Source organism: Nicotiana tomentosiformis, chromosome 3 (genome assembly GCF_000390325.3).
Source record: "Nicotiana tomentosiformis chromosome 3, ASM39032v3, whole genome shotgun sequence".
NCBI classification, from domain to species: Eukaryota; Viridiplantae; Streptophyta; class Magnoliopsida; order Solanales; family Solanaceae; genus Nicotiana; species Nicotiana tomentosiformis.
This window is the reverse complement of record NC_090814.1, coordinates 102290954-102308760: the sequence shown is the minus strand read 5'-3', so window position 1 is coordinate 102308760 and position 17807 is coordinate 102290954. Positions and strand designations below refer to the sequence as shown.

Here is a 17807-nt window from a genome sequence, read left to right as displayed (position 1 = left end):
GATGAGTTAGACTTTGCCAGAAAATACTTTTTAGCTAATTTTACCTGAACATTTCTTTCATAGCCAATCATCGAGGGACTAGAATCTCAGTTGGGCTTTATCAACCCTAGTGCCAGACGATTTCTTTCAAAATGTTCTCTACTCAAGGCCTTGGTAAATATGTCTGCAATCTAATCTTCTGTGTTGCAGAATTTCATGCAAATGAGCCCATTTTTAACATTGTCTCTGAGGAAGTGGTGACGCACATCAATGCGCTTGGTTCTCTTATGTTAGACTGGATTTTTGGCCATATTGAGTGCACTTGTATTGTCGCATAGGAGAGGCACACAATCTGAGAACACTCCAAATTCTTCCAGCTGCTGCTTAATCCACAACGATTGAGCACAGCAAGAAGCAACTGCTACATATTCTGCTTCTGCAGTTGAGAGTGCCATTGAGTTTTGCTTCCTCGTGTTGATACCCAATTTTGCCCTCATATATTATTCAAATAATATATATACTTTCAAAATATCACTTTGCATTATTATTTAATTTAAAAGATTTATGCAAATATTTTCCCATAATATTTCATAATTTTAAGTCTTCAAAATCAATTATTCTTACATTTAAATCATTCAATATTTGTAAATTATCCTTTAAATTATTTTTATAATGACTCAATCATCCAGTTTATTATTCTACATCTATATATATGCTTCATAATATTTTACTTTATTTTATATAATTATATTTCATATTTTTAGGCTATTTACATAATTTTGCAAAGAATAGCCTATATTCTATGCATAATTATATTTTATTGTATTATTTTGTGCTAAAAAGTATTTTTTATATTTTTTATAATGTCAAGCTAGTATTCTAAATTATTTTACTGTATGAATTGTTTTATTATTTATTAATCTCTTTTATGAATTATTTTTAAATTAATTTCGCATATTTATTTTATAGCCCAATTTTAGGCTAATTTCGGACCAAAACCAGGCCCAAAGCAGTTGGCCCCTCTCCATTACACCATTCAACAGCCCAAACCAAACAACCCTTTTAAAAATTCGATCGCGACCCATTTTTGAACCCGACCCACACCCACTTCAATCGTGGCCGTTGATCTCAAATGATCAATGACCCAAAATAATTTCCCCACCTTCCTTATATCCCATCACCCTTACCTAATCCCCATTTCCTAAAGACCCCCGCCCCCTTTCCCTCACACTCTCTCCTCTCTGAGAAACCCTAGCCGTAATACCCTCGAATCCCCTCTGAATTTGGGGGTTCTTCTACTACTCAAGTGTTCATGGTGTTACTTGATATTTACCTAATTTTGGTAAATTCTACCTTTCAAGACAAGCCTGATTTGGCTCTAATATTTTGAGGATCTGGTCGATGTTTCATTTATATATACTGTACAATGAACTATTCTTACATTTCCGGCAAGATTCATGACCATTGGACTCAATTAGGTTTTGAAATTTTGATTTCTCCTTTACCGGTTCTATTATTGATTGCATGAGATATCTTTCCTTCCTTATTTATGTTTGATTGACTGTTTTCCTTATTTGTTTGCTTGATTTCTACTACTATATAAACCCCTCCCCATTCCCCTTTGAAACAAACTTTTTTTTTTCACGAGATTCACTAAAAAACTAAAGTCTGTCACTCTATTATTCTCTTATTCTCTTGTTCTATACTTTGTCTCTTGGACGGCTGAAAGCCAAGGCCACCGAAATTCGATTTTTCAACTTTTCTTGGTGCGAGTACTGCCCGGGGTTTGTTTGAAGCCTTTGGAAACTCTGACGCACTAAGATTCTGGGTTCTATTTTGCTCTTTGCTGACGTTCAGAGTAGTGTGGAGTTTGTTCTTTCTTGTTTGTCTATTTGTCAAGTGATAATTGATAAGTTCCTTAGCTTTCACAATTTTATTCTCCTATTGACCTCCCTAGTGTGAGCACTGATCGGGGTCCATTTGAGACCCTTGTGAACTCTGACACACTAGGATTTGGGGTTCTTTGATCAATCTCTTTGCCGGTGGAACTTGAGCTGTCTCTGGCATTTAGCTTTTCTTCCTCACATTATTGGTATAATCTGCAAACTGGGTTGTGTAAGTGATTTATATGTAATTCAATATTTGGTTCATATGGGAAATTTGTTACTGTTTGGTTTGGCTTGAGTTCCTCTATGATTTTTAGGTTGTGCTGATGGGCATAGTCCCCTGTTTGGATCTGGGCATGCTATTTGCGAAGAAGGGATTTGTTGAAGGCCCAGGCAATACTGGGTATCTCCTTTGGGCCTGCTGTAGGCCTACTATAATTTCTTATGTAATATTTGTACTTATATTTCTCATCTGGTCTATAATAATTTTGTATAAACAATTTGGGTGTTAGTAAAAAGGGAAAATGGGTAGAATTTAATATTTACATGCAAAATGGGTAGATAACATGCCTATAGGACTTGGTAATTTATTTGCTATATGTGTTGTCCGATTACATGTACACTGTAAAAATCATAACATTAGAAGAAGTACGCACACACACACATTGTCTGCTCGCAAATCCCAAATGCTTCAATTATATTTATTGTTATGTGTTATTAGAGAACCTGCCTACATGAATTAGTTTCTCATTGATGTTTCTGTCAATCCTTATCACCTACTAAAAATCATGCCTATAGGATTGCAATTATTCTACTTGGCGCTGCTCACCTAGAAATTATGCCTATAGGATTAAGATATGACGATAAAATAAGCTTTAAAGTACTGCGCGTTAGAGATCTTGCCTATAGAAAATAATTGCTCGTTAATTGGTTAATACTAGACTACTCAAACACTGCTTCCTGAGCATCGTTGTTAGGAAAACCTGGATAATTCTGGAACTTTTCCGAGCAGATTTTGTTATACTCAACTGTGTAGATCACCTAGGCATAACACATATAGGATTGGTAACTTAAAACCTTCAATAATCAGCTTGTAATACCTGAATAATTCTATCCTGCATCTGAAATTCCCCGGATACTTTGACTCAAAAAATCATCTAGAAAGCATGTCTATAGGTTTAAGATTCTGGATTCTGCAGCTTCCTAATTGACATTTGTGTTTGCGTGCATTCGCTGCTTAAGTGTGGAGGTCAATGTGAGCCCTCAATTGCTTTTATGTGAAGTCTTTATATGTTTTGTTTGTCGCCTAGTTTTGCATTTTTGAGCAGCCTAGATAAGGTCTAGAACCATCCAAATAGAGGTCCAAAACCTCCTGGACCATAGGTATGGGACGAGTAGTGCACGCGTAGGGCACGACTTAGAATTGAATTAGAGCGCTCTTAGGTAAATAACTTTAACATAGTAATTGGGTAGCAGGAGATGATAGTCTGTGCCCGCTGGATAATATGAGTAACACCCTATCTCAATTAAGTTATACAATATTATTTATGTTGCATAGGGTGATCTTTTAGGCTAAAAAACTTAGGATCCCCCCTTTTTCTTTTCTTTTCTTTTATATTAGAATGAAAAATAGTTGTACCTCCCTATTCAAGATCTCTTTGTGATAAAATTCTTAGATTTTGTACTCTCTTTACTTACTTGATCACATAGACTAATCCATATAATTTAAGTTCGGCCGGGATCCACAGTTGTGGACCTCGAGGAGTACCTAACACCTTCTCTTTGAGGTAACTTGAGCCCTTACCCGATCTTTGGTGGCGTTGACCAGTTAAACCGGAGTCATTTACAAATAGGTTCCCTAACGCACCTTAAAAATCATTAGGTGGTGACTCTCCTCTTTTAATACCTCCTTAAAATAGTTGTCATATGTCGAAACCCGATTCCGCGAGAAAAAGGGGCGCGACACCTTGTACCCCACGAGATTAGGCAAGAACCCAGGAAATGTGCCATTCCAGACGTGCTTTTCCTATCCACCAAATATCCTGCATAATCAGCGTCATCATACCCATTAAGATCAAAGCTGTCACCTGAGGAATAGTAGAGAACCAAGTCATGCATTCCTTTGAGATATCTCAATATTCTCTTGGCAGCCTTCAGATGAGATTTCTTTGGATTGGATTGAAACCTTGCACAAAGGCCCATGCTGAACATAATGTCTGGTCTGCTTGCAGTGAGATACAAGAGTGACCCTATGATCCCCTTACACTTGGTCTGATTTACAGGAGAACCAGGTTCATCCATGTCTAAATGAGTAGCTGTGGTAATAGGAGTGTCAATAACTTTTGATGTTTCCATGTCAAACTTTTTTAGCAGCTCCTTGATGTACTTCTGCTAACTTATCATTATTCCCTTTTGAGATTGCTTCACTTGAAGTCCCAGGAAGAAATTTAATTCTCCCATCATACTCATCTCAAACTCACTCCTCATGAGTTTTGCAAACTCTTCACAAAGAGAGTCAGTTGTGGCTCCAAAAATGATATCATCAACATATACATGAACAATGAGCAGGTTCCTCCCTCGTTTCTTCATAAAAAGAGTGTTGTCAATTCTCCCTCTTGTAAAGCCATATTCTAGAAGAAACTTTGATAACCTTTCATACCAAGCTCGGGGAGCCTGCTTTAGCCCATACAATGCCTTGTCCAGCTTGAATATATGCTCGTGACACTCAAATCTAGGATGCTGCTTGACATAAACTTCTTCTCTCAGGTAGCCATTTAGAAATGCACTTTTGACATCCATTTAGAACAATGTGAACTCCATATGAGATGCAAAGGCAATAATAATTCTAATAGCTTCCATTCGAGCAATTGGAGCAAATGTTTTATCATAATCAATCCCTTCTTCCTATTTGTAGCCTTGAACTACAAGTCTTGCCTTGTTTCTTGTTGTATTTCCAAACTCATCAAGTTTGTTCCTGAATACCGACCTGGTCCCTATGATAGTTCGATCTGCAAGTTGAGGAACCAGGTGCCATACCTTGTTTCTTTCAAATTGATGCAGTTCCTCTTGCATGGCTGTGATCCAGTTTGCATATTTCAACGCTTCTTTGATATTTTTGGGCTTTATTTGGGAAACAAAGGCTAAAAAGGCAAGTGAGTTTCTTGCTTTTGATCTGGTTTGAATTCCTGAGTCAAGAGGGGTGATTATGTTGTCAAGAGGATGTGAGCTTTTGTGCTTCCAATTTGGTGCCTGAATCTCATTGGCAGAGGACCCAGGTATGTCCGACTAAGGTTCTTGGGCGCTTCTTACTTGAGAAAGTGGAGTACCTTGGACTGCATCAACAACTCTATTTTCAGCTTCAGTTGGTGTGATCAAGAGACCAGGTTCCTCTCTAATAGATGGAGGTGTAGTCGCATCATCTTCATTGGATTCCTTTACATGACTCATCATGTTTGCTTTTCCATTTGCCATGTCAATAACTTCTCCTGGAACAGATAAAGGTTCTCTATCTTGATTAGCATGTCTGTCTTTCTCACAGGAGAGGTGGGATTCATCAAAGATCATATGTATACTTTCCTCAACACATTGAATCCTTTTGTTATATACTTTGTAAGCTTTGCTTTGAGATGAGTATCCCAGAAAGATTCCTTCATCACTTCTGGCATCAAATTTTCCAAGGGCTTCCTTTCCATTGTTGAGAACAAAACATTTACACCCAAAAGTTCTTAGATGTGTCAGCTTGGGCTTCCTTCCATTCAGTAGTTCATATGGAGTCTTGTTCAGAAGGGACCTGATCATGCACCTGTTCACCAAGTAGCAAGCAGTGTTGACAGTTTCTGCCCAGAAATTCTTTGCAATCCCACTGTCAATCAACATTGTCCTTGCCATGTCTTCAAGAGTTCTATTCTTCCTTTCCATAACACTATTTTGTTAAGGTATTCTTGGAGCTGAGAAATTGTGAGTGATATCATTTTCAGTACTGAACTCATCAAATTTGGCATTGTCAAACTCTGTTCCATGATCAGACCTGATGCATGCTACCTTATTACCCATCTTCACTTGGATCTTTTTGACAAAAGCAACGAACACTTCAAAAGTTTCATCCTTGGTTCTAAGAAACAAGGTCTAGGTGAATCTGTAGTAGTCATCAACTATCACAAAGATGTACTTCCTTCCTCCTCTGCTTGGCACCCACATAGGTCCACATAGATCCATGTGAAGAAGATCAAGTGGCCTTGAGGTACTGACTTTCTTTTTGGGATTGAATGAGGATCTAACTTGCTTGCCTTTTACACATGCATCACACACTTTGTGATCCTTGAAGCTTGACTTGGGAAGACCACGAACCAGGTCCTTCCTGACCAATTTGTTCAGCAACGTGAAGCTTGCATGACCCAACCTCCTATGCCATAATTCAGCATCATCATCAACAACACTTAGACAACTGAGATCACCATTCTGCAGAGACTCAAAATTAGCAACATAGATATTTTTGTATCTTCTTGCCATCAGCACCACCTCACCAGTCACTAGGTTTGTGACTGTACATATTTTTAACATAAATTCCACCTTGTTTCTCTTGTCACTGATCTGGGAAACACTTAGCAAGCTATACTTCAACCCGTTCACGTAGTACACATTTTTTATTAAGTGTGAGATAGACTTTCCAATCCTTCCAACTCCCAGAATGTATCCTTTCTTGCCATTTCCAAAGGATACACTCCCTCCTTGCAGGGCCTTAAGTGAAAGGAAGTCATTTGTACTTTCAGTCATATGCTTTGAGCAGCCACTATCCATGTACCATTGTAGGCTGCTTCCTTTCACTGTTCCATGCACGAGAAAATCAGGAGTTAGACTTAGGAACCCAAACGAGTTTGGGTCCCTTATAATAAGGAAATGGGTGAATGGGGGATCTTCTAGTCCAAGCAAACATTATGCATTTTTTATATGAGGGACCAGGTTCTCTACCAGTAGTTACTTTTTCAGCAAAATTTTTATTTTTCTGCTGTGACTAAAATCTGGCCATACAGTTTTCTTTAAAGTGCCCAGTGTTACCACAGTGAGTGCAAAGCCAATTGTCAGGTACAATAACATACTTGCTATGAGGGTTGTATGGATTTTTTTCCCTTTGGAACCCAATCCCCTGCGTGTTTCCCCCATTATTGGTGTACATGGCAGTGATAGCATCAGAGGACCAGGTCCACTTGAGTGATTTTTCAATATCACTCTTCACTCTACCTAGTTCTTCCTGAAATTATTTGTTTTTCTCAAGCTCAGCACACATACTAGACTTCACTGAATTTAACTTACTATCAAGCTTAATGTGTGCCTCACTTGCAACTTTCTTTCCCTTTTGAGAATTTTCAGGCCTACTCTCCATTTTAGGTTCCCCAACTATTTCCTTCATGTCCACTACCACCACTAATAGGTCATCTCTCTCATGCTCAATGTTAGCAACTCTCTTAGCTAAGACTTCTTTTTCCTTTATTACACACTCAAAGGTCTCTTTTAGGTCTACCACATCGACCATTAGATCATCTCTTTCATGTTCTATATGTGCAATTTTTTCATCTAAGGCATCATTCTCTTTCTTCAGGTTCTCAATTGTTTTCTTTAAATCAACAACAACGATTACTAAGTCATCTCTGGTTTATTCTGCTTCTCCTAACTCCACAGTTAAAGCATATTTATCATTTATAAGACTGTGATAAGCATCAATTAACACATTTGCTAAAGACATGAATTTTTTTAGGAGAATAAGATTTCAGATTTCTCTGAACATCCAAAAAATTTACCACATTATCGTCGTCATCTTCATCATTATCAGACTGAGCCATCAAGGCAAAGATTGAGTTATACTTAGTTGCTTCACTTTCCACTGCCATCGTTGAACTATCACCATGATCATTTTCTTTTTCATATTCGCTGGAGGAGTCTCCCCATGTAACAAGAGCTTGCTTTATAACATTGTCAGCGACATTCTTTCTCTTGAAGCGTTTATCAGGAACCGGGTTCCTCTTGGCTGCTTTGTCAAAGTTGTTTTTGTATTGATCTTGATTTAGGAGAGGGCACTCCTTGATGAAGTATCCTTTCTTGCCAGATTTATGACAGAGGTCAGAATGTTTTGGCTTGCTAGAACTTCCCTTTTTTGGAATGCCTCCATTCCTGTGAACCATCTTCTGGAATCTTCTTTTCAAGTAAGCCATATCACCATCCTCGCCACTTGAATCATTGTTGTTTGTCTTGAGGACCAGGTTCTTTTTCCTTTTGGGTTCTACTCTTTTATTGTCCTTCTTCTTCTTCATTTCATATTTTTTAGATTGCCAACAAGTTCATCTATGGTCAGTGTCTGCAAGTCCTTCGCCTCTGTAATGGCATTCACTTTGCTTTCTCAAAAACTGGGCAGTACACTAAGGATTTTTCTGACAAGCTTATTTTTTGGAATAGTTTCACCAAGAAAGTGAAGTTCATTAATGATGGAGGTGAAGCGAGTATGCATATCTTGGATGGATTCATCATCTTTCATCCTGAAGAGCTCGTATTCAGTTGTGAGTATGTCGATCTTGGATTGCTTAACCTCTGTTGTTCCTTCGTGAGCTGTCTGGAGAGCCTCCCGGATTTCTTTTGCTGATTGGCATACCGATATCCTGTTATATTCATCAGGACCAATGCCACAACAAGAATTTTCTTTGCACGAAAGTTCTTTTCTATGGCCTTTCGATCAACATCATTGAATTCCTTCCTCGTCTTGGGAATGGCTACAATTGGGTCGCCAAGATTCTTGGTGGGAACAAAGGGTCCATCACAGATAACATTCCATAGCTCTGAATCTTCAACCATGATGAAGTCGTGCATCCTAGTCTTCCACCATCCATAGTACTGGCCATTGAACCTTGGTGGCCTGTAGGTAGACTGACCTTCTTCAAAGTTTGGTGGAGCAGCCATGAGGATCATTTCTAGGTGTTAGCCTGATAGAAAGAACCTGCTATAATACCAATTGATAGAATTCTAGGGTCCACCAAACACTATAGAGAACCATGCTTTCTATCGCAAACACAGCAAAAAGTAAATAACATGGAGAGTTTTTACGTGGAAAATTCTCAGCTCAACGGGATCAAAAATCACGACCTACCCTTATAGGATTTCAACTTCACTACTGAGCAAAGCGTTTAGATTACAACCTATTGTAACCTAGGAATTAACTCCTTAATCCCTCACTAACTTGTAACACACCTATTACAAGCACTTTGTAATACCTCTATTACAAAGACTTTACAACTTGACTAACTCTAGCCAAGACACAAACACGAGGATTTATGATTTACAAGAGTTTCCTACACAAAGTAAGCTAAGTAGGAATTACAAGTAAGAACATTAACAAAGTTACAACTCAACTAAGGATATACAATCACTTGATATGAGAAACTTGTCCGTAGCAGTGTTGTTCTTTGTTCTTGATGCACTTGAGAATCGTTAACCGGAAGATCAATCACTATTAGAGTGCTTGGTAAATTCTTTGAGTGTTCAAGTCATTTGTTTTACCTTCCTTGATGTTTATAATTCATTTGTGACATCACTAGGATGATGTGAGCAAAGTAGGTAAAAGACAATCCCCATAAAGTTGACTGCTGCACTGTTTTTGTACTGTAGCGTGTGCAGGCAGCAGCTTTATAACTGGGGCAGTTGACTTGTGCAGTTTCCTCGGGAAACGGTAGCTATATGTTCCCTCTGTTGTTCTTTTGACTCTGAAGAGTTGAGCCATATCCCAAGCTGGAACCTTTTGATCTTAAGGTCTTGAGAATGTGTAACAGGTTCCTTATCTAGTTCTTGACAGTAAGTTTGTTAGATCATCAAAATATAATAGGGATATACATATAGCCTATCAATCATGTTAACTCAAATGTTAAATTCCCTTGAAATTTGAAGAATTGACGTATCCTTCTAGGTAACTAATTTTTCAACTGTTAATATTAAAAATTGCTTAAATATATACTATTTCATTTCCTTTCGCTATTAAATAAACTGGTGTTTACTTTACCAACAACTATAAGAACTACAAGAATGATAACTGAATAATGACAATTGTTCAAATTGAACAGTCATTTACTTTATGTGTCTCATGAGTTAACAGAAGTTAATTCGATGATTAAATCAGTCAATCTATTTGTTCAAATTATTTAACAATCTTTTTTTAAGAAAAGAAATGAACAGTGAACGTACTACATTTTTGTCAATGACTTCTCATTTCCGCTAGCCTCCCAACTGCGTGAAGCCTAGCTAATTTCATTGTTATTTCTTTCTCCAGATACAATCTACAAGCTTTGATTTTCTTATTAACAGCCTGCTTGGCCAAATTTCTTGGAGGTTAAAAGTACTTTTCTGCTCAAAAAAGTACTTCTTGAAAAATTCGAGATGCTTGGCCAAAATAAAAAAGTGTTTTTCAGTAGCAGGGGAAGCAGAAAATTAATTTGTTCAAGACAAAAATATTCTTGCAATAAATTTATATTTTTTAATTTGTCTCTTATTAATTTAAATATTTTTTTTCCGACCATACCTTTCTTCTCTTTTTTATTTTCATCATTTTTTCCTATTCCTCTTTGGAATATTTTCTCTATTATAAATAGATCTCTTCTTTTATATAGTGATTTAGAAGAGTAGATTTTTAATTTATATTGAATGATGTATTTTGATTTATTTAAATCATCATGCAAATAAATAAGTAATACCAGGTACCCAATATTATTGCTTTGCAATAACTAGTTAATATTAATTAAAATTTTAAATTTATATTGTTACATTATGTTTTATATTTAGTTGACGGCCAAACATAATTTCAAAAAGCACTTCTTAACAAAAGTACTTTTCAAAATAAGTAATTTTTGGCAGCTTGGTCAAACGGGCTCTAAATTACTTACTCCACGAGGTAAAAAAGTAGTCATTATTCTTGATGAAGTCCAACTTTGCTTTTGAGTTAGGTAAAATACTAGTCTCCTTACACTTCGGCTTTTCCAATTTATTCCCTAATCCTTATATAGTACTTGATCACTCAAAGAATGCAGGAGAGCAGAATACGGGCCTCGTCCCAAGAGGAGAATATAACAATACTTTAAAGCTTCCGGCTTGTTTGAATCGTTGTTACATGTCGTTTCATAATGTATTGTATTGTATTATTTGATAAATATAATATTTGGATATATTATATCGTTTGTTGTCGTGTGTTGTCGTTTCATGATGTCACGCACAAACAATACGAAGAATAAACTCGCAATATTACTAAGAAAAAATAGGATACATAATAGAAATATTATATAAAAAAAGTATGATAAATGATAAAATATAATTATTTAATAATAAGGAAGGGCAAGATGAGAGAAAAAACAAGAAAACGACGTCACCACACCAAATTTGTCGTTCCATAAAGTGACACTTTTCGTCGTTACGTAACAATGGATTTAACGATACGATACAATAAAATTTAAGTAATAATCAAAGTAACAATACGATACGATACAATAGGTAACAACCATCCAAACAAGCTGTTAATGACTTGGATAACTCAAGCTCACTAAACATAATTAGGAATGCGTTCATAAATTTACGTTTGGCCGTTTGATTGAAATAGAAAATACCTTTGACATGTCCAGAAAATTACATGTACATTTGGTTGATAAGAGTACATGAAAGTTTTCCCATACTGGAATAAGTGTAACTTCTAGGCTGATCACTCAGCTGTCTATGAAACATTTTCAACTGTATAGAGAAGAACAATACCACCGTCAAAAACGAAAAGCCTGGTGCACAGGAAAAACAAAACGAAGCTGGCTGCATTTAGATAATATAAAAGTGGCTTAATTAGAGAGTTAAAACACTGTGAAGAGTTACGAGTATAATACAGAACAACTGCTACACGAGTTGAAAGAAAAAAGATCTCAGCTGCACATCTTTTGGTTACGGACTCAGTTGTTCACAGTTTCGTGTCCAACTGAAAAATTATGGTAGGAACTAGGAAGCCAAAAGACTGTTGAAAATGTTAAAAGTATTTGACAGTGTTGGATGTAAAAACTTAGACCTCCTGAATCTGCAGACCTAAGACTCCTTAACAGGCATTAGTTAATAAAACAGAAAATACTGTGCAGAACAACAGAACTTCTGGCTAGTCAGGAGGATTTGTTAACAGAGGAAACTGTACCGAATGCTATGAACACTCGGACCCTTTGCGATTCTCTCTCTTCTAATTCAACCCCTGATGACATGCCATCCCTCTCTGCTGTTCCATTTGTCGCTCTTGGTTGTATATTTTGACTCAACAGTCTCAGAACTCCTGTTTCCATCGTTAACTTCACTAGCTGAGCCAGTGCTCGAACCGGTTGATGATCCCTCTCTATGAGCTTCTTCATCTTTCGGTCGCTGACAAGGAGGAGCAGTCTCTGCAGTTGTTTGGCTGCACGAAGAGATATACCGATATACAAGATCTTGGTACCAAGACCACCAAGGAAGTGTAGTAGGGAAGGCAGCAACACCCTCGGGATTGTTTTCAAGCATATCTTGCAATAACCAACAAGCTGGTGGAATCATATTGCCAGGGACCACGGGAAGAATAAACTGTGAATTTGCTTGGAATCCATGAATCACATCGCCATTGTTTGTCACGATTTCGCTTTCTGTGGTTTTAAATGGAAATGAGTTGCAGCTACCTGGAGATTGCAAAGCAAGTTTGGTGGCATCTGGTACAAGAACCGTCTGCCCAAACAGCTTGATGCTTGCCAAAGGTGCTTCAACAGCTAGCTTTTCACCAGGACATGAAGTTTCCCTAGGAACTAAATCACATTCCTGCAAAGGCACATATACACAACGGGTAAGTGTACATCCAAAATATCATTGCAAGACAGATTTATCAACAAACGTTAAGAGGAATTATACCATGCCAGAATTGAAAATTGGGCTGGAACTAGCAGCCACTGGTTTTGATGCAACAGGAATTTCCTTTACTATGTTGGACTTTGAAGTCATACTTTCATCATCATTCTCTCCAGAAATTATATTTGCAGTGTGTGCATCCGTAGTACAAGAGCGTGGTGAAAAGCGAGAGCTTTGCTGCTCAGCGACTGGATATTCAGAAGCATCTGAACCAATTTCTGACAATACTGAATCTGGAGAACAACTATCTCTTCCCGATGCATTTGGAGAAGAAGACCTTTCAGGCTGACCTGAAACTGACTTGTTAGTTATTGGGGAATCGTCCATCTTACGAGGGTATGGATGGAGAGGTTTCTTCTTTGGCCGAGGAGGAGGTATATCAATTGCATTTAGGGATTCATCACCGTCAGTACCTGAATCCCGAGCAACCTAAAATGGAGATTAAAACTTCAATGACTGTAGCTGTTGATAACCCGTGCAGAGACAGCGTCGTGAATCAATGAGCAAACTTCGTAATAATTCATCGAAATCTAGGGGCACCAACCTTGGCAAAAAATTTCTGTGCATGACTACGAATCTGAATTGCAGTCTTGGTGCCAACATGCTCTGCAAGATTAAAGAGAGATGTTAGAAATTAATATCCAGATTGAACCACATAAACGGGAAAAAAGAGAAGACTCGGAAGAAGAATAGACCTTTTACCAGCAATGCATAACCTTATACCACTCACCTTCTATTTGGCGCCAAGCACGGCCATACAGCTTTAAGGCTTCAACAAATCTCTGGTGTTCTTCCTCTGTCCATTTCTCTCTCTGTTTGGTAATGGTATAAGGCTTCCTAACCTGTTGCATATAGGAAAATAAGAATCAAATTAAGCCCAGATCAAGCCTATGTCAAATGAAATGAAGAGGAAAAACACTTGGAATACATTCATAGGAGAGATAATGACCTTTAGTGTAATTTCATTGGCAAGACATGTTAGGGCCTTTCCCTGAGTCGCCACAGTTTCCAACTTTGAGCTAATCATAGATGAGCCACCACGCCGAGCCCCCTCATCTTGATTCTATGGCATTTCAAAGAAAGCATACTTCATAAGAATTGAATCTTCCAAGTAATTTCAATTAAAAAGAAATAAAACGCCACAAAGGAAACCCTTCCACACCCACCCAACCTGCGCTCCACCCCTTTTTGCAGCAGACAGACTTCTAGATCAAGTTGCTCTCATAGAATATGATTCCAACTAGCATCCACTGTGCTATAGTCAGGGATGGATGTAGAGTAGCAGAGCCGGGTTCATCTGAACCCGGTACAGTCGTCGTGAAGCTTAAATTTATGCATAAAAGTCCACAAAATTTTATGAATCCATAAGTTGACAGATACAACGAGTTCAATGCTAAGAACCTTAAAGGTTGAACCGACAGAGATCCACCTCTGGCTATGGTGCTAACAATCTACATTTTCACCCCCATTTCTATCAGCCATACGGATTTGCACAACTATGGATCTAACTTATTTTCCTACATATAATTAATATTCTTTTAACACCAGCCAAAGAGATGAAAGATTAACTACTACTACCATGCCTCAATCCCAAACTAGCTAGGTTATAAAGCATCATATGTAGAATCTTGTCATGGTTATCCACTGGCACCCAAAGATATAAGAACGCATATTGGCAGCAATTTACAACCCATCATCAAACAACTTAATATAGCCTTTATCAACGTTAACTCAATTACATGTCCAACGTCAATGTAGAGTCATTTACAGCGCAGATCAAAACCCAAGCCTATGGTGGACGTCGGTTGGGTTGTCGACGACTACGACCATTCAAAGGCATTTTTCCATTAGCTGGAGTAGGAAGGGGATTGACGTCGATAAGTTACATTAAATATGTGATTGGTGAAAGTATTGCCCCCTCTTCAGCTCAAAAAAAAAGTGTTGCCCCCTCTTTCTGACTAAAGAAAGTTTAATTCATAGTGCAACATTTAGATTGCCTAGCCTCCCTATAAATTAAGCAGTTTTCTAGGATAATTGTCCAATCTACAACTTCCCCTGGCTAGGGAAGTGACTTTTTGGCATGCTAATGGGATCATACTATAATAAACAACTTTCCATTGTCATCTAACTTAAGCTTACAGTTCAAGAAACACAATAAGCGCCACTTAAAGCAACATCAAACTCAACCAAAATAAGCACCCACTTAACAGTAAAAAACATCACTTACTCATAATAGCAACTAACAAGTGTAGCTTCACATACAGATGGACCGTATCAGATGCACACTTAAATCTAACAGATAAAAAAAGGAAATTATTAAAACTTCATTTGCTTCATATATACAACAAACAAAGCCCACTTCTCAGATATAGTAAGAGAACGTCAAATTAAGAAATACCCATATTCCAAAAATGAATACTGAGAATAAAGAAAAACAATTAATACATACCAGTGCCTCAGCAACCATAGCTGCAAGAATCTCAAAAAATCAAAGTTAGATTGGTCAAAAAAAGAAGAAAAAAAGGTGGGTATTTTAGCTTCACTTCTCTTGTTACCAAAAAAATAAATAACTTTGAGAAGTGAAAAAAGCCAAAAGAAATATACAGAGAAGGAGATCTCAGAATAGAAAAAATGGTGAAATATACACAGTAGTGTAAATAGGGAGGAAAAAAATGAACTGAATGAAGGGAAAATATAAGAAGAGAAGAACAGAGAATGAAAGGGCAGAAAACTGTAGGGTGGTGGGGGTGGGGAGGGGGTATGCCATGTCGGATAGGATTTTATATTTTTTACGTAATAAATAAAAATAGGTGGAATAGAAAACTCGAGAAGGTTGTAGAGTTGGAAGGATGGATCTTGTGGCTGAGAATGGAAGCTTAAGACATGACACGTGTCGATGTCAGGCTACTGCTTATTGGACTGGGCCCATTTATGAGACCAACCATATCTCTATCTCTCTCATGAGCAATGACACCCAACAAAGTCCAAATTGTGATTTGATTGCTATATGTGGAAGATATTAAACTAACCAATCATACACCTACTGCAAGAGGGAAAGAGCATACATTATTATTATTTTAATAATATCTAAAAATATTATCTTATCCATCACTTTTATTTTTTGGGTAAACGTTCTTTCATTGATTTGCACTGACTGACTTTTGTGGTTCTGATTCCTTTTCCTTTTTGGCTGGCTGTTTCTGTTTTTGATTACGGGAGAATTAACTTAAATATCTATCCACCTAATCTTTTAAAATAAAAATAGTGGACGAATATATAATATATACATAATTAATTTATAATATATATATATATATATATATATATATATATATATAACTGTATATAATTTATACATACCGACTAGAAAAAATAAACATCAAATCTGACCGATTATTTGTATAACAATTGCTTGATTCTTTAATTTCGGGATGTGGTGGATCTATAACACCAGGTAACTTGAACATGATGTTTAAGATATATTCATAATTTATAATGTATTTAAGGATTAGTCAATTCGCTCAAACTTCATGACACAACGTTCTGAAGTTTAAACCTCAAGGTTCAAACTTTAGGATATCATGTCCTAAAGCGCGAATATAGTGTCCAGAAATTCGAATCTTATGTCATGAATTTTAAATTAAATGTTCTGAGATTCAGAACACTTAGTCCAAAATTTTAAATTAATTGTTCAGAAATTTAGGACACTTAGTCCTGAATTTCAAATTAGCAGCTTAATAATTTAGGACACTAAGTCATGAAGTTCAAATTAGCAGCTCAAAAATTCAGGATACTTAGTCCTGGAGTTTGGGGGAATTGACTCATCTTTAAATGCATTATAAATTATGGATATATTTTAAATAGCAAACTTAAAAGTGGTTACTGGTGCACTTCGCCCCTGAGAAACTCCTCTTACTAGAAATTAAATATTCGTCCACCTAATTTCGTAAACTAAAAATAATTGACAAATATATAATATTCGTGTAATGTATGTATAATATATATATATATATATTATATATAGTTAGTATATTATATATGTATACTGAATAGAAAAATAAATAATAAATTTGATCGGCTATTTGCGTGAAGATTCCAAACTCTTACCACGTGGGTAAGCTATCATTGGATACTATGAGTCCATGACATTTCTGAAAATTATGAGTGTGTATCTGACAAAATACACAAAATACATATTAACTCATTTGTTTTAATTCTTGAGGCATAATTTGATCAGACATTAGACCTTCTTCAACTTTACACTAAATATTACACCAAATCTTATATTAGTATAATATTTGGTATTTTTGTGCTCCAACTCAACATCATTTCTTACATCATTTTGGTGTGTGAGTAATGTTACACTAAATTTAGTCAAAACACTATTCATCAACACAATTACTCTTCATTAATAATTTATTATTATTTTTTATTATATAACACTTTTAATTTAACATATTATAAATTTTACCTTTTCATTTAGGTCCCTAATATACCTAATTATTTTTATGTAATATCTTTATAATATTAATTTTACATCTTAATTTTGGTGTATAATTTTTATAAATTAACTTTCGTATAAGTTAATTTTATTATAAGTTGTAATTGTATAAAAAAAATATTATATGTATAATGTATAATATTTGCTTACAATTTATATTATTTAAAAATTTATGGTATAAAATAATTTTATATTAAATGGTTATATAAGAATATGAATTATATGTGATGAATATGTAAAAAAGATTTGTTTTACGAAATAAAAAAATAAAACTTAAATAAAAATAATATACTATTGAAGAGAGAGAAGAATATAAAAGGGATATTTTTTTTGGTATAAAAAATAGTGTAATGGGTTGGAGTTAATTTTCAATATTCTGGTGTTTACACTATTTTGGTGTAAAAAATAGTGCTTAAGGTTGGAGATGCCCTATTAGACATAAAGTTTAAAGGAAGAAATTATGGCTTCTTGAAATTGTGATTTTAAATATGAAATAATATTTATGTGATTATAAAACCTTCTCA

General features: G+C 36.1%; 3 protein-coding genes across 4 annotated transcripts; all 3 read right to left on the bottom strand.

Moving 5' to 3' along the window:
• Positions 1 to 2807: 2807 nt before the first annotated feature.
• On the bottom strand, positions 2808 to 4220 carry LOC138908263 (uncharacterized mitochondrial protein AtMg00240-like). The gene is made up of 2 exons (XM_070198919.1): positions 3873 to 4220; positions 2808 to 2906 (listed from the first exon to the last, which is right to left on the bottom strand). The coding sequence occupies exons 1-2, from the start codon at positions 4218 to 4220 to the stop codon at positions 2808 to 2810; spliced, it is 447 nt and encodes a 148-aa protein (XP_070055020.1).
• A 1575-nt stretch (positions 4221 to 5795) lies between these two features.
• On the bottom strand, positions 5796 to 8170 carry LOC138908262 (uncharacterized). Its single transcript, XM_070198917.1, has 5 exons — positions 7661 to 8170; positions 7195 to 7476; positions 6894 to 7113; positions 6034 to 6688; positions 5796 to 5976 (listed from the first exon to the last, which is right to left on the bottom strand). The coding sequence occupies exons 1-5, from the start codon at positions 8168 to 8170 to the stop codon at positions 5796 to 5798; spliced, it is 1848 nt and encodes a 615-aa protein (XP_070055018.1).
• Positions 8171 to 11669: 3499 nt separating this feature from the next.
• Positions 11670 to 15484, bottom strand: LOC104110736 (protein REVEILLE 1-like). 2 transcript variants are annotated; one of them, XM_009620271.4, is made up of 7 exons: positions 15232 to 15478; positions 15010 to 15074; positions 13732 to 13845; positions 13513 to 13624; positions 13327 to 13388; positions 12786 to 13211; positions 11670 to 12695 (listed from the first exon to the last, which is right to left on the bottom strand). In XM_009620271.4, exons 3-7 carry the CDS (start codon positions 13807 to 13809, stop codon positions 12102 to 12104), a joined length of 1272 nt encoding a protein of 423 aa, XP_009618566.1. In that variant the 5' UTR covers positions 13810 to 13845; positions 15010 to 15074; positions 15232 to 15478; the 3' UTR covers positions 11670 to 12101. The 2 variants fall into 2 exon arrangements, with proteins under 2 accessions (XP_009618566.1, XP_009618565.1); XM_009620270.4 differs by lacking the exon at positions 15010 to 15074 and having other exon boundaries at positions 15232 to 15484.
• Positions 15485 to 17807: the final 2323 nt, after the last annotated feature.

Excerpts from the sequence above, each read along its gene's own strand:
- LOC104110736 (XM_009620270.4), bottom strand. Across the intron at positions 13,625-13,731 it reads CCAATGAAATTACACTAAAG|GTTAGGAAGCCTTATACCAT; the intron begins GTCATTATCTCT and ends TATATGCAACAG. Across the intron at positions 13,389-13,512 it reads TGCTTGGCGCCAAATAGAAG|AGCATGTTGGCACCAAGACT; the intron begins GTGAGTGGTATA and ends TTAATCTTGCAG.
- LOC138908263 (XM_070198919.1), bottom strand. The coding sequence starts at position 4,220 with ATGGAAACATCAAAAGTTATTGACACTCCTATTACCACAGCTACTCAT. Across the intron at positions 2,907-3,872 it reads GGAAAAGCACGTCTGGAATG|GTGATCTACACAGTTGAGTA; the intron begins GCACATTTCCTG and ends TGTTATGCCTAG.
- LOC138908262 (XM_070198917.1), bottom strand. The coding sequence starts at position 8,170 with ATGAAGAAGAAGAAGGACAATAAAAGAGTAGAACCCAAAAGGAAAAAG. Across the intron at positions 7,114-7,194 it reads GAAAGAAAGTTGCAAGTGAG|GAAGAACTAGGTAGAGTGAA; the intron begins GCACACATTAAG and ends AAATAATTTCAG. Across the intron at positions 6,689-6,893 it reads TGGGCACTTTAAAGAAAACT|TGAAAGGAAGCAGCCTACAA; the intron begins GTATGGCCAGAT and ends TGCATGGAACAG.